Source organism: Callithrix jacchus, chromosome 10 (assembly GCF_049354715.1).
Source record: "Callithrix jacchus isolate 240 chromosome 10, calJac240_pri, whole genome shotgun sequence".
NCBI classification, from domain to species: domain Eukaryota; kingdom Metazoa; phylum Chordata; class Mammalia; order Primates; family Cebidae; genus Callithrix; species Callithrix jacchus.
Window position 1 is genome coordinate 76,644,514 of NC_133511.1, and position 14,551 is coordinate 76,659,064.

The 14,551-nt window shown below is 41.2% G+C and overlaps 1 protein-coding gene and 1 non-coding gene across 9 annotated transcripts; both read right to left on the reverse strand.

The window, feature by feature from the left end:
* Positions 1 to 2,532: 2,532 nt before the first annotated feature.
* EIF4G2 (eukaryotic translation initiation factor 4 gamma 2) lies at positions 2,533 to 14,407 on the reverse strand. 8 transcript variants are annotated; one of them, XM_078340499.1, is made up of 22 exons: positions 14,185 to 14,407; positions 12,712 to 12,776; positions 12,277 to 12,342; positions 11,396 to 11,536; positions 10,420 to 10,522; positions 9,796 to 9,927; positions 9,653 to 9,719; positions 9,413 to 9,564; positions 8,989 to 9,099; positions 8,739 to 8,822; positions 8,562 to 8,660; positions 7,849 to 7,990; positions 7,590 to 7,750; positions 7,126 to 7,239; positions 6,412 to 6,537; positions 6,161 to 6,265; positions 5,859 to 6,074; positions 5,512 to 5,770; positions 4,985 to 5,189; positions 4,642 to 4,853; positions 4,432 to 4,553; positions 2,533 to 3,360 (listed from the first exon to the last, which is right to left on the reverse strand). In XM_078340499.1, the coding sequence occupies exons 8-22, from the start codon at positions 9,494 to 9,496 to the stop codon at positions 3,295 to 3,297; spliced, it is 2,106 nt and encodes a 701-aa protein (XP_078196625.1). In that variant the 5' UTR covers positions 9,497 to 9,564; positions 9,653 to 9,719; positions 9,796 to 9,927; positions 10,420 to 10,522; positions 11,396 to 11,536; positions 12,277 to 12,342; positions 12,712 to 12,776; positions 14,185 to 14,407; the 3' UTR covers positions 2,533 to 3,294. The 8 variants fall into 8 exon arrangements, with proteins under 8 accessions (XP_078196625.1, XP_078196624.1, XP_078196627.1 ...); XM_078340498.1 differs by having other exon boundaries at positions 12,712 to 12,838; XM_078340501.1 differs by having other exon boundaries at positions 13,701 to 14,407.
* LOC118146055 (small nucleolar RNA SNORD97) lies at positions 6,931 to 7,073 on the reverse strand. The gene has a single exon (XR_004731516.1). It is a non-coding gene; the product is annotated as a small nucleolar RNA SNORD97 (small nucleolar RNA).
* Positions 14,408 to 14,551: the final 144 nt, after the last annotated feature.

Below are 14,551 nucleotides of genomic sequence, written 5' to 3' on the forward strand. Positions count from 1 at the left end.
ACTGGGAAGGTGACATATCTATTGAGCTGCTATGTGGGATGCTCTCCTTAGTGACTTTCACATATTAGCTTCTTTAGCTCTCATGACAATCCTTGAGTATTAACCCTGTTTTTTATACACTTCTGAAATAGGGTCTTGCCCTATCTCCCATGCTGACTGCGATGGTATGATCATAGTTCACTGCAGCCTCACTCCCGGGCTCAAGCAATCCTCCCACCTCAGCCTTCAGAGTAGCTTGAACTACAGGAGCTCATACTGCACAGGTTAGCACATTTTCATTTGTTCATGCAAGACAGGGGCTCACTCTGTCGCCCAGGCTGGAGTGCAGTGGCGTGATCACGGCTCATTGCAGCCTTGACATTCTGGGCTCAGGTGATCCTTCCACCTCAGCCTTCTGAGTAGCCAGGACTACAGGTGTGCACCACCACACCTAGCTAATTTTTCTATTTTTTGTAGACACAGGTTTTCCCCATGTTGCCCAGGCTGAGCCCTGTTTTCTAAAATAATCAAGACTCAAAGTATCTTACCTAAGATCACACTGCTTCTAAGTGGTAAAGATTAGCCCTAGATCAATATAGAACTCTAGAATTCCAGATCTAGAACCCTAGATCCATCTGGTCTGAAGTCTTTCCACTACTTACTTCCTCTGTGTCCACATCCTGCCATGTAGGGTAATTTTATTAATTCATGATTTGGTTGACCAAATATTTGAATGTTTACTGGGTGCTGGGCAGTTCTAGGTGCTGGGAATACAACAGTGAAAAAAAGCTGTCAAATACTTCATGCTCTTCACATTCTAGCAGGAATCAGACATAAATATGCAGTATGTCATGTAATAAGACATGTAAATAAAGAGGGTTAAGGATGTGTTTAGGGTTTAAAAAATTATATATATGTATACACACACACACGAATTTCTTTCCTGCCCCTTATGATCTACAAGAACAGGGTTATTAGAATTAATTACTAATAAAAGGCACATTGGAGCCAAGACCCAAGGAAGGGGAGAAACCAGTCACCCAGTTATCCAAAAGGAGGAACATAAAACCTCCAAGGTTAAGACGCTTGGCATGTCCCAGGAGCAGCAAGGCCAGTATGGTGGGAACAAGGATTAAGAGCCAGCAGCAGTGGAAATTAGATCAGAGAAACAAGTCATGGGGTAAAGATGGGGTGAGGGATAAGGAAATCAGATGTAGGGCCATGTAGACCAAATTAAGTATTTTGACATAAAAATCCCAGTAGATGGGAAGCCATGTGGCGGGTTTTGAGCCAAGTGGTGCTGTGCTGAGAAGACAAAATGGAGGGTGAGGACTAAGCAGGGAGGCCGAGGACTAAGCAGGGAGGCCAGTTAAGGCTACTGTGGTACCTACGTAAGAAATGAGGGTGGGTGGGTGAAGAAGTGAGTTGCTCAATTTCTAAAATGTTTGGAATGCGATCGACAGGATTTGATGCTAGACTGGATGCAGAGTAATGGCAACTGAAAAGATGTTAAGGGATCAGATATCTCCCATTGAAAACTGAGAAGCAGGAGTCAGCAAGGTGGAAAGAAAAAGGTGTTCTGCGAACAATTTAACACTTCCAAGGAACGAGTAACATGTCAAACGCTGCCTACAGGAGGGTCAAAACATACTGGATACAGTAAGCCAAAACTTCACAACCAGGGTTGTGAAGCCCTAATGAGGCTTGAGAATGGGGAAAACTGGACAACTATTTCAATTTTGCAGAACTTTGAAGCAGTAAAGACATGCAGTCTTATTTTGAAGTCACTATGAAGTGAATGAATAGTAGTCACTACATGCTGATACTAAAAACACTGGCCATCATGTGAGGTACATCCCAATTATTCCAAATACTGCTGGTTCCATAGTATGGTAGGTTGTAAGTACACAGTTTGTTAGATGTCTTTGGAACAAGGAAGCAGTATTAAACATTTTGTGTAGCTTGACATGTATGGGGTGGGACGATTAAGCCATGATTCTGTAAACGATGACAAACCACTGCATGCCAGGCTTCATTCTGAAACTTCCCATGGCCTGATACCCTGGCTGAATTGAGGGAATTCTGGCTATAATAGGAACTCAATTGATCTACCTAACCACTTACTCCTTTTGCTAGGTTAAAAATTAGTTTCCTCCCCTTGGTGGGAAGGGTTGGGCAGAGTCAGGAATAATTTACAGCTCCTTTAAAAATCTAAAATAGGTTCATACAAATCTCTGCTTAGCCTTCATTTTGCTGTACTCAAAATACCCGCCAAAAGCTTATGAACTTGTTAAAACTTCAGGGAAGATGAATGCCGTAATGTGTAACAGCTTCCCTGGTCCAAACAGGCCAAAAAAACATTGATTGGTTCTACAACCCATTTGAGCATGCGCAAGTAGCTAAGTTCGTCCAAAGATCATTTCAGTCTGACAGAAATGTCACCAAATTTTAGTTGCGATGTGTAGCAATGTTCTCCAAATTCATGAGACTTGTGACCTGTCTTTGATTAATTCTACAGATTTTGGGTGCCATTTACAGCCACACATCACTACATCAAGTATCACAATGTTTATTGATAGATACAAGTATATAAAATCAGGGCATGAACATGACTTGATAAATTAAGTAGACTTAATTTCAATACTATAATAGGAGGGACCAATTCAAATTCTCACCATTTGTTTCACACCCACAAAAACCACTTCAAGGGCATTAACGATCTCTCAAAACTGATCAGTTTTGTGCAAGTAAACCATGTTTCTTTTAAAAAGACTTGTGCACTTGCCCAGGCTCAAGGATATTAAAATCTAGCACATAAAGCCCATTACTAGAGGTAGAAATACAGGCAATATACTATTACTGCAACAACCATCAATTACAGTTAAGAATTTTTCTGTAACAACCAAATGGATAATCAAATATTGCAACAACTCAAGTATTACTGAGCAAAGTGCATTTCTACAGTATTCAGTGTTGCTATTCAGTTTCTAACTTAAAACAGCCTATGATAACTGGCAGCAAAGAAGGTCCTTGCAATAGACTGCCTCTGCTTGAGAACTTATGATGTAATTATTGCATGCTGCTAATATACTATCTAAACATTAAAGATACTCCTAAAATATTTGATGGTAGACTATGATTAAGACATTACACTACAAAAAAAAAACCTTATGCAGAAGGAAATCCTAAGTGACGTGCTTCTGCTTTAAATATTGTGAAAACATTACAGCGGAATGAATTTTCGCAGTGGTTAGGTCAAATGCAGTTACATCATAGCAACAGTATGTTTTGCACAATTTAAGGCTTTGGCTGGTTTTAGTCAGCTTCTTCCTCTGATTCTTCTTCTTCAGCAGTTTCTAGCCAGGTTAGCCATTGATTCACCTGTAAATTAAGATTTGTAACTTAAAATAGTTCATGATATAAATAGAAATCCAACCAAAGACCAAGTTTTAGGTGGTACTACAGTTTTAGAATATGAAACAAGGACATCCTTACAAATAATTTGTATGTATATTAAGTTATACGAACAGTGGTGTATTATCCGGAATCCTGCAAGAATGATTCTCATCGACCTATTTTATAACCAGCAGTAAAAAGGTAGTAAGATGCTACAGGACCAATGTTTCTCAAATCAAAGCCTGGGCCTCCTGGAAAACTAGTATCATGACAATCATGTGGGTTTTGTACCACAGACCTACTAAACCAGAATCTCTGGGATCAGGCCTGGAACCTACTTTTTAACTGTTCTTCAACTGATTAATGCACTCACTGTGATTTGGGAATGTGATGTTCTTTCCCTAGAGCTACAACTTCATTCAGTAAGACAAAATTAAATTGTGAGAAATCAGAAGCAACTTCCTTTTTAATAAACTTTTTCTATTTTCTTTTTTTGAGACAAAGTCTCACTGTTGTACAAGTTGGAGTGCAGTGGTGTGATCTCAGATCCTGCATCCTCTGCCTCCTGGGCTCAAGAAATCCTCCCAAGTAGCCCAGAACCACAGGAACATGTAATGACATCTGGCTAATTTTTTGTATTTTTTAGAGACAGGGTTTCACTATGCTGCCCAGGCTCGTCTTGAACTCCTGATCCTCCTACCTTGGCCTCTCCAAATGCTGGAATTATAGGCATGAGCCACGTGCCCAGCTGCAAGTTCTTCTTTACTGATATTTTTCTAAAAAGCTTAAAACTTGTATATAGTCACCCCCATCTATATAAATAGCTATAGTCCTTGAAAAATGTGTTAGCTTCCTCTAAGATCTTACCACTAGAATTGATTCATTGCACAGCTTTACTTAATCACAGCTTAAAGTAGTGCAGAATAAATGTAGGGGTGAAGACAAACTAATAACTAGGACTATCTTCCCTGTATTTCATTTGAAAAAGGCTCGTTATTTTAAGTTAATACCAAACAAATTGAAATAAGCAGACCAAATTTTTAACAAAAGACTTACCTGGAACAAAGCCTTGCCTTTTCCCGGAAACTCTTGGGTTATATCTTCTTTCCAAGCCAAGAAAGCTTCTTCTTCAATAATTTCCATGTCATAGAAGTGCACAAAAAAGCGAAGTAACATGCCTTAAAAAAGTAAGAAGAATAAGCCCATTATTTAGTGTGCTGTTTTAAGAACTGCCCCACAGTGTTCTTCTGATATAAGTCTTCTTACCTTTTGGGAAGTTGCTGTTATAGCAGTGCACCTGAAGAGCATACAGGGCGCTGACTTGTAGATCAACATGATCATGAAGAAATTTCTGCATTACTGGCTTGAAAGAAAGTAGTAGTTGTTTTTCCTGCTCTAATTGTTCTTTGGAAGGAGCAGAGGAAGAATCTGTTTCATCGCTGGGGGGGTTTACTTCACTTGAAATGTACTGTAAGAAGCTAGACAGAAAGAGGTCTTGTCAGAATTCAACAGTGAGTTTTCTTACTCAAGAGACTACTTAGTCTTCCGCTTTGTAGACAGTTTTCTAGTACATGAAACATTACTATATGTAGAAGACTATTCATCTTACCTAGTCATTAAGATGTTCACAAATCCTTTATCTACATGAAGTTTGGGAGAGATGTTATCTTTAATCCATTTATATATGGTTTGAGGGGATGGATCCAACTTTATTTGCTTCAACAGTTCCTTCTCCAATTTGAGGAGTGGGAATAAAAAACTCAGTCCCTTTCCTTCTAAAATCTCCAACATGCGGTCCTTATTCTGATCAATTTCTGAAAAGACAAAACCACTCCCATCATCCAATAGTTCATTTTACCAAGCTGTACTGTCCAAAGAGCAGAGCTTCACAAGTATGTCTCAAGTATACAAGATTCATGTAGCAACGAACCAACCCAGCAAATGAAAAACTTAATATATGATCAAATGAAAGCAGTTAAATCATAAATCTATTTTTATAAGGTGGTGAAATCTGTGGTGATGTTTATCATTATCTGGGAAGGACAATCAGACTGTCTAACCTACATAAATCCACTCAAGGTACTAGAAATCTCTAGATATAATAAAAACAAAACAAACAAGTCAGCATTGTCTTACCTGGGAGCATTTTCTGCATATTGACCTTGCTTTGTTGAAAAAGTTCTGTTAACCATTCTCGATCTTGTAATTTAGCTAACTGCTGAAGACAAAGTAAGAAGAGAGGAAAATGGGTGCCACTTTCCAGTGGTTGAGCTAGTTCTGAAATGCTCACCAGCTCTGAAATGATGGCACGAGCTGCAAACTGTGCTAAATATGATTTCACCAAGGGGATGTCAACCTCCAGTTTGGGACACTGGTCCAATACATTCAGGAAAGCCTTAGAAGAAATATACAACAGTCTCTTAGTTTTCAAATTTGAGTGGTAAGAGTTCTTATCACAGAATCAGTAAGGTGTCCAGTCCTACCTGCATGAAGTTGTCACTTGTGGCTATCCCTTCCTGTTTGAGTAAACTGATCAAGGAACTTGCTTTTTCTTTATCTTCATCGCTTCTGTCTAGTGACAGGATGATTACTTTGCTTAACATCTCAGGAAGAAAGTGTTTAGGAGCCCTCATTTCTCTTACACCACTGACAGCCTCATTTGCATTTCCACTATTCAGATACTCAGTCACAACAGTTTCCTGTGAAGAACACAAGCAAGTATCTTTAATGTCTTCCCTATCTCAAATATAGGCTAATTACACTAAAATGAGTACTTGAAACTTACAGTTAGTTTAAGTAGTTCTTCCTTTGATGGTGGCGGCTTTTTGCTGGTCTTGGCAGGCTTTTCCTGGATAAGTGGTGGATTAGTTTTGAGACCAAGCTGAGGTGTCTAAACAATCAACAACAGACATTTTTAAAAAAAAAAAGGAACATGAAATTAGAGGGGCGAACACACTACATTTAGAAAAAAATGTCTTCAGTCATCTTTAGAAAATAATGGAACAATAAAAAATGCTGTCAGACTATGGTTCGCACCTGTCCCAGAGGTGGTGTTTGAGTGCGTGGTGGCTGTGCACTAGGAGGAATCATAGTTATCTGGGGCTGAAGCTTTGGCACTTGATTTTTATTCATTAGGAACGACTGAGCAGGCCTCAGGCTAATCTGGAATTGAAAACAAATCAAAACACCTAAATTAACAGCATGCAATTGGCGAACATATTAAATGTTAACATCCTAAAATCCTATACAAACACGACAATCTAGGGCAGAAACAAGCTTTGTTTAAAAACTCAAGAAGTTACTTCATGTTAACAGGTTTAATTTCTGGCAAAAAATTTAAAGATGTAATGCATATAGTAGTGAGATACTATTATAAATCTTACACTTATGAGAATTCTCTTAGGATTAGCGGACTAAAATATTCAAATAAAAAACTGCAAATTTACAGTTTAGAAAATGCGTTTTATTCTTAGTTGTTAAATCACCTTACTTACAAGGAAACCACAATATCTCAAAAACCATTTTCCTTGCTCTAAATAATAGACTTTAGGAGACTTGCCCTCATATCTCATAATCTTCGCTCATAGGACGCTGGACTATTTAAAGAAAGAAAATAGTAGTATAGGAAAGAGAGAAAAATGTAAAAAACTCCAGCATAAGTCCTCTTTATAACGCGTCTTTTTATAATCATTGGGCAATAAATTTCTGAATTGACAAACTATGGCATATAAGTAACATAGGCAAATGTACCTCATCTGCATTAAGCTGTCCTTTCTTAGAAAACCGAGGTGGCATATCCTTCGACTGTCCTTGCAGCTGGGATAAGAGTCCCTGACTCTGGTTATGGTAGAGCTGGCTTAGCCCCTATTTCAGAAAAGGAGAAAGAAAGTCTAGATAAAAAGGAGTCCATACATTATGGTAATCAAGTACCAAAGGGATGAGCCAAGCCAAAAGGAAAGCTTAACTGAATTTGCCCAGAGAAAGTAAAAGATGAAACGGAAGAATAAAAATCTAACCTAACTATCAAATACAGTGATGTGATTTTACTAATACTTTACTGATCATAAGGATAAGCATTTCAGTTTGAAATAAATGTTGCAGATGTAAAAATGGTTTAGAAAACATGCACTCCTAAAACAGTTTTAATGGCAAATGGAATCACATATATTGCAGAATTTAGCACTTGTTGCCTAAACACTCAAATATTTACTTACCTGGCTTTTCATAAACTTGCCTCCCATCTCTCCAAACTGCGATTGTGTGGGAGGCATGATGTGTCCCCCATGGCCATTAAAGAGTTGATTTGAACGATGACGTCCCATGGTGGGTGAAAATCTATCCTGGATAACTCCTGGACCAGTACCAATTCCGCTACCTTAAAACACATACACGGACAACTTTCAAAACTGACAAAAAAGTTAAGTGATTTTTTTTAGCTTAATGAAACCTTTTTTTTTTTCCTTCCAAAATTACCTGGCATTTGTCCAAACATATCAGCAAGTCCTCCAAGTGGGTCCCTATCCATTTTCATCCTGGGTGGCATGAACGGTCCCTCCAGAAAGAAGTCACTTCTCATTCCTTGAGCCATAGGAGCAGGAATAAACACCCCTAGATCCTTTAGAAATGAATAAGCACTTTTTGTCTCTGGACACTATTTTACTTAAACCTAAAATTCTTCCAAATGGGGAGCACATTCTAGATATTAAACCATTAGTTATGTTATTTCTGTAAATAAAGTCTTTCAAAAATGGCAGACAAAGCTAGGCACAGTGACTCACACCTGTAATCCTAGCACTTTGGGAGGCCCAAGCCCCTTGGATTTCTTGAGGTCAAGAGTTCAACACCAGCCTGGCCAACATGGTAAAACCCTATCTCTACTAAAAATACAAAAAAAAAATTAGTGGAGCGTGGTGTAGTCCCAGCTACTGGGGAGGCTGAGGCAGGAAAATCGCTTCAACTTGGAGGAAGAGGTTGCAATGAACTGAGACTGCACTGCTGCACTCCAGCCTAGGTGACAGTGCAAGACTTCATCTTAAAAAAAAAAAGACAAGACACTAAAAACTTTAAGCTCCACCACTAAGATGAGAGAGACTCCTCAAGTGTTTGAGGTGGGTGGGGAAGGGATCCCATACTGCTCTACAAACACAGTCTATGTGACAAACAAAACAAAGAAAACCCAATCTTACTTTTACTGCATCCTGACGGATTTGATTGATCGTCTTTGGTCCATTGTCAAGAAAAGCCTTGCGAGGAACCCAGTGGTGTTCTCGCAACTCTACGGTATCCTTTAATTGAAAAATAATTTTAATATTCCTAAACAAAAAACTCAAGTTTACCAATGCATTTAAAGAAACCAGTTTTACCTGCAGCAGGAAACGAATCCTCGCTGGCAATTCCTTACTTAACATCAAGGAGCACATTCGGGCAAAGTACTGATCCATTAAGGACTGGTAAGAGAACAACACATTAATTGGAAGAGCTAAAGCTAATTGTATAATTTACAGCTTTTAAGACTTCTAGATAACCAAGTTAATGGCTAAATATGGCAATCCCCTATGATGTCACAAAATAGACAAAAGTACTTGTAACTGCTTCCATCAGCTACACACATACCTTGGCTCGTTCATGGTCTAATCTAGGTCCCACTGTCCTCATTATCTGACAGAGGCACTCCAAATCCTCTCCCATATCTTTGAGTTGGACTCTCTTCTTCTTTTCCAAAAGCTACAAGAATAAAATGCCATGTTGATAAAATTTTACAGTTACTCTAGTTAGGCATGGTACTTTCCCCTTTATGTTTGCAATGACTCATTCTTAGTTCCTACTGAATCTGGTATAGTGCTTTCTACTGGTCTGTGTTGATCAGTTCTAAACCTACTTTGTCAAACACACCGCATACTTCCAAATTACTCATTTATGTTTAGTAAATTTTGTTGCCCATCTGTATTTAACTAGTCAACCACCCTCTTAGATGATAACTGACTCAATGTAGTAGTGATTAACATTTGCCTAAGCCTAACTTCCCCATCATACTTACTGTTTTGATGCACTTATGAAGGATAGATTCGTGAATAAGATCAAGCTTGCCAAGCTCTCCAATGAATTTGATGTTTCCCAACATCTTGATCTTAGCAATGGCTCTCTGTTCCTCCTCCTCGGGGAGGAGGGGATTTTCACGCTTATCATAGACTGAAAAAAAAAGACCAATGATGCAAACCAACATTCAGAATTAAGCTGAAAATACACAGTACTACTTAGTATCAACTGTAATTCTTACCATCAACATTTCTAGTTCGGTTTTCAAATTCATCTTGTAATTTGGAAATTAGGAGGCGTCTGAATGTCTGGAAAAAAAAATTTGTCATTTAAGCCAATTTTTCAAGTCAACTTTAAAATAAGCAAACAAAAACTACCACTTACGGTACTTTGCTTCTGTCCTGGTTGACCCTCTGCTGCTGGGCCATCAAAGTTTGGTGCATCTTCTGCCAATCGCAGACATAGCTGAGCATACAGTGAGCTATACTTTGGCTCTTCTAGGGCTTTGTCCACAATCTGCAGAAAATGTCATTGCTTAAACTAAATACAAAAACTTTTTTGAAGAACTCTTTTAGGAAAAATGCAACCATCTAAATGTTAGCTATTACAGTGTACCAAAAATGTCCTGTTTTACAGATCTCATCTAGTCACATCCATCTCCTGGAAGTCAGAAAATGCCATGCATACCAAAACTAAGTTTTACATTAAACTCTCATACAATGCATTTCCAAGACCTATGGCCTTTTCCACAAAAGAAAAAGGACAGCCTGTTAAGCGCCCCTATTTATCTCTTCAAGGATAGCATAAACCTAAAATTTACCTGTTAAATCTAATACTACTAAATGTCAGTGATTCTTTTTAATCACTATCAGCATTCAGAAACACATACCTATTTAGCTCACACCTCAGGGGTTTTATAAACAGTAATCCAAATATAAAAAAAAAACCACTTGAGTTTGTTAAATAGTTCCCTCTCCCTTTTGAGTTAAGCCAATATTTAAAACTTACCAGCAGTATGACCCCTTTAAGGATGAGTTTAGACTCTACACCCACATTGAGGAGCTCAAGGCATAGCTTGTCAAACTTTTCAGGAGTAAGCTTATTTAGTATGCTGGAGAAAAAGGAATTACACTGTGTTAGCTAATACACAAAATATGAACTGAAAAACTGCCTTTAAATTATACTGACTTTTCTTCTACTTGCTCCCTTTAAAAGCAAGATATGATTTCTTATGTAAAACCAAAGGATATTGAAATAAACCTGTGATTTTAATTACAATTATTTGTACTAGATGGGGGTGGGGGGGATTCCCAACTGTTTTGACAAGAATCCTTTCTCACTTTCTCAAGGTTAGACTGCAAAAATCTCATTATCAAGACTAGACCATGAGCTAAGACCATCATATTCCCTGCTTCACTGGCTTAAATAACATACCATTTCCCTTAGCCAAGGGAAACGCTAACACAACAGGATTATGGACAGCAATCCAATAGCTGAAAGCAATCTTACGTCCCAAAATATGATATGCTATTCTTCAAGATTTTGTTTTGAGACAGAGTCTTGCTCTGTCACCCAGGTTGGAGTGTAGTGGTGTGATCTTGGCTCACTGCAACCTTCACCTGTGGGGTTCAAGTGATTTTCCTGCCTCAGCCTCCCAAGTAGCTGGGACTACAGGTGCTTGCAACTACACCTGGCTAATTTTTGTATGTTTTAGTAGAGATAGAGTTTCACCATGTTGGCCAGGCTGGTCTAGAACTCCTGACCTCAAGTGATCTGCCCGCACTGGCCTCCCAAACAGCTGGGATTTCAGCCATGAACTGCTGCGCCCAGCCAGTTCAAGACACTTTTTAAAAAACTGTTATGAACATTCATTAAAACATATATACTCTGGGCATGAACCTTGCCTTCTACGCACACACGCCAGAGAAATACAGCTAATCAATACTTCTCCCCATCTTTTAGTAAAACAGACCTAGAAACTTACCCTCTTACTTTCCTGAAGATTGCATCATGTCGTTCTTTTTCGTTTGCGGAGTTGTTTGCTGCGGAGTTGTCATCTCGTCTAGTGCTTCGTGCAGGAATCCATTTCTGAGCGTTTTGCCCTGGGGTTTTCCCCAGGAACTCGCTGATTAATAAAAATTAACAAAAACACTTGTCACACACCAAATGTTAATCATAAATTCTTTTAAATAGAAAAAGTAATTTAGGCTTTCTTGACTTCCCCTCCAAAAGCCAACTATGGAGATGAGTGGTTCTAGAACAATAGTGAGCATCAGAATCACCAGAAGGACTTGTTAAAACAGATTGCTGGGCCCACCCAGTTTCTGCTTTCACTGGTTTCGGGTGGGGCCTAAAAATTTGCATGTCTAGTAAATACTCTCAACCTCAACAGATCCAGGAACCACATTTTGGATATTAACAGTTTTTTTAAACAGAGGAGGTCTTGCTGTGCTGCCCATGCTGATCTCAAACTCCTAGGCTCAAGCAATCCTCCCACCTTTGCCTCCCAAAGTTGTTGTTGGGATTACAGGTGTGAGCCACTGTACAGGCTGCAAATTAACACTTTCTAATGTATTATTGACCATGTTGCATGTTTATCACTTTACTAATACCAATTAGTAGGAATAATAGCTACTGATTTCAGAAAAAAACATCAGTAACAATAACCCAAAGAATAAAGAAAAAGTAACAGTTTGAGAGCCTCAACTCTAATCAAAAGCTGATGATATTCTATATTTAGGATACCCAAAAGAAAACATGACCCTTAAGATTAGGAGTCTTGATGGCTATTGCCTTAATTATACTGTCACATGGGAAAGACTTTTAATCTGTTAAAGCTCATTGCTTTCTACATGTTTACCACACCTGTTGCCAGCAGTCTTGGGATAGTGCTGAGGTGCACCCCTACTTCCTCCTCCGCCCGAAGAAGCACTATTTAAAAGAAAACAAATTTTTGGTTTACACCAACTATGTCTCTCTCAGAAAGAATAAAGAACCTATTTTGTGTTTTATTTTTCTTGTAGAGATGGAGGTCTTGCTATTTTGCCCAGATTGGAGCCAGGCCTATATTTTAGTGTTTATCTATGATGCTACAAATGAAGACTAAACTTGGGCCCAAAAGGAAAGCAAATAAATAAATTTTATTTATTCTTCAGATGGCAGTTCTTAGAAGACTGTCAATGAAAAATTAACTTTTAAAATGAAAATTGCAGCCCATTAAGTTTGAATTATTTGCTGTGGTAACTAGGTTTTGGGACTGGCCTTTTCCAAATAACTCCCCCAAATAAAATCTAGATATACCTGAAACGAGAAGCACCCCCTTCTGCAATCGCACTCTCCACTTTGGCGGCTTGACAACGAAGAATCTTCAAAAGAATAATATTAATAGATGGGGTGGGGAGGGGAGGGGACGGGAGAAATCAAATACCTGGAAAGAGAAAGGGCACCAAAATTAGACGCTGCTAACTTACACATCTATAAGCCTTCTTTCAATTATAACATATTTCAGACCCCGGCACTGTCACTGCACTGCAGCTCTGCAAGACAGAACTAGAATGTACTCAAAACACAAATGGACAATTACATTTTGTTTAGCCACCTGGAAATTCCTCGGTGTTCAAGAATGCAGAGACTTCGGAGAAACACGAGAGCATTTCAAACTGCTCAAAACGAATCTTTTGAAAAGCCACATTCTACCACCTTTACAACTCAGCACTGAGATCAACAGAAAAAATCTAACTCTACAGACAAGGGCAACATCACGTGGAAAATGTCTGCCCTAGTAATTTTTACTGTCTTGACCGGGAGGCCAGCCACTGGATGAGATCTCTCCAAAAGCTGTTCAGTAGTTTTCCCCCGTCCACCCTTTCGCCGCCTCCCCGTGGAGCTCGTGGAAAGACCCGCGAGAGGGGGCCGGGCGTACGGGGCTAGTACAGGACCAACACTCGCAGGCGGAAGACCAGGGCCGCAACATGGCAGCAGGAACCTCCGCCCCGTTTTTCCCTTCCTGGGAACAAAAGAGCAGAGCATTCCTCCCACCCAGGCGCAAGTTAGGGAAGTATTTCCGACAGCCTCTCCGTGAGGCCGCGGGTCGCTCGGCAGGGAGGAGCAGCGGAGGCCGCCCCCGCCGGCCCGGCGCCCGGCTCTTTGTTCTCCCGGCAGGAAGGCGGCCTCCTGCCCACCCGCCGCCTCCAAGCAGGCCCCCTCCTGCCCCATAAATCCCCCCGGGACTGACAGCCGCCTCGCCACGGCCTACCCGGCTGACAAAAGGGGCAGAAACCATCACTCACTCTCTCCTCCCCAACGAAGGGCAGCCCCGCCGACTCCGAGTCCTATACACCTCCCTGCCGGGAGGCCGGGCTCCGGGACGCCTGCGGTTCGCTGGTCCCGCGCCAACGGCCCGGCCCTCCCTGCCGGCCCGCGTGCCTCCTGCCGCGGCGCTCGCGGCCCGAGCCACGCTCCCTCGCCGTCTGGGCACACCAGTGCCTCGGTCCGTCACGGCCTCAGCCCCGCAGGGGTGGGCCACCTGGCCAGGACTGCACGGCGGTCTGGCCAACACTGACGTTTTCCTTCTACTCCGTCAGCAACAGGAAGGGAGAACAAAGGCCAAGACTTTCCAGGTGTCTGAAGCGCAGAGGAAATGCTAAAAAAGGGTCGCCCCACCCGGCTCCGCCTGCGGCCGCCATTTTGTACCACTTGAGGAGAAGCGGCCAGGGACGGCGGCCATTTTAGAGCGCTCCACTCGGCGGCGGCGGCGGCGGCGGCTCCACTCACCTTCACCGAGAACTCAGCAGCTGCTACTGCAGCTGCCTCCTCAGGATCCGGTCGTCGGGGATAGGGAAGGGAGGGGAAAGGGGAACGGAAAACAAAAAAAGGGGGAGGGAAGGGGGAGGAAGGAGTCGGGGACGGCCTGAAACTCTCAGCTCAGAGGAGTCGCTCCTGCAGCCGCCACCCAGTACCCGCTGCCACCTCCATAGAGCTCCGACTCACTGCTGGCGCTGAGGCGTGTCTGAAGCCGAACTTATCACTCTTGAGGCAGCCGAACCCACCAGAGCCACCCCGAATGGCTCCTTCGCCGCCCAATCAGCAGCCCAGTCGCTGTCTGCCACCAATCCGCGAAGGGCTGCGGGGAGGAGCCACA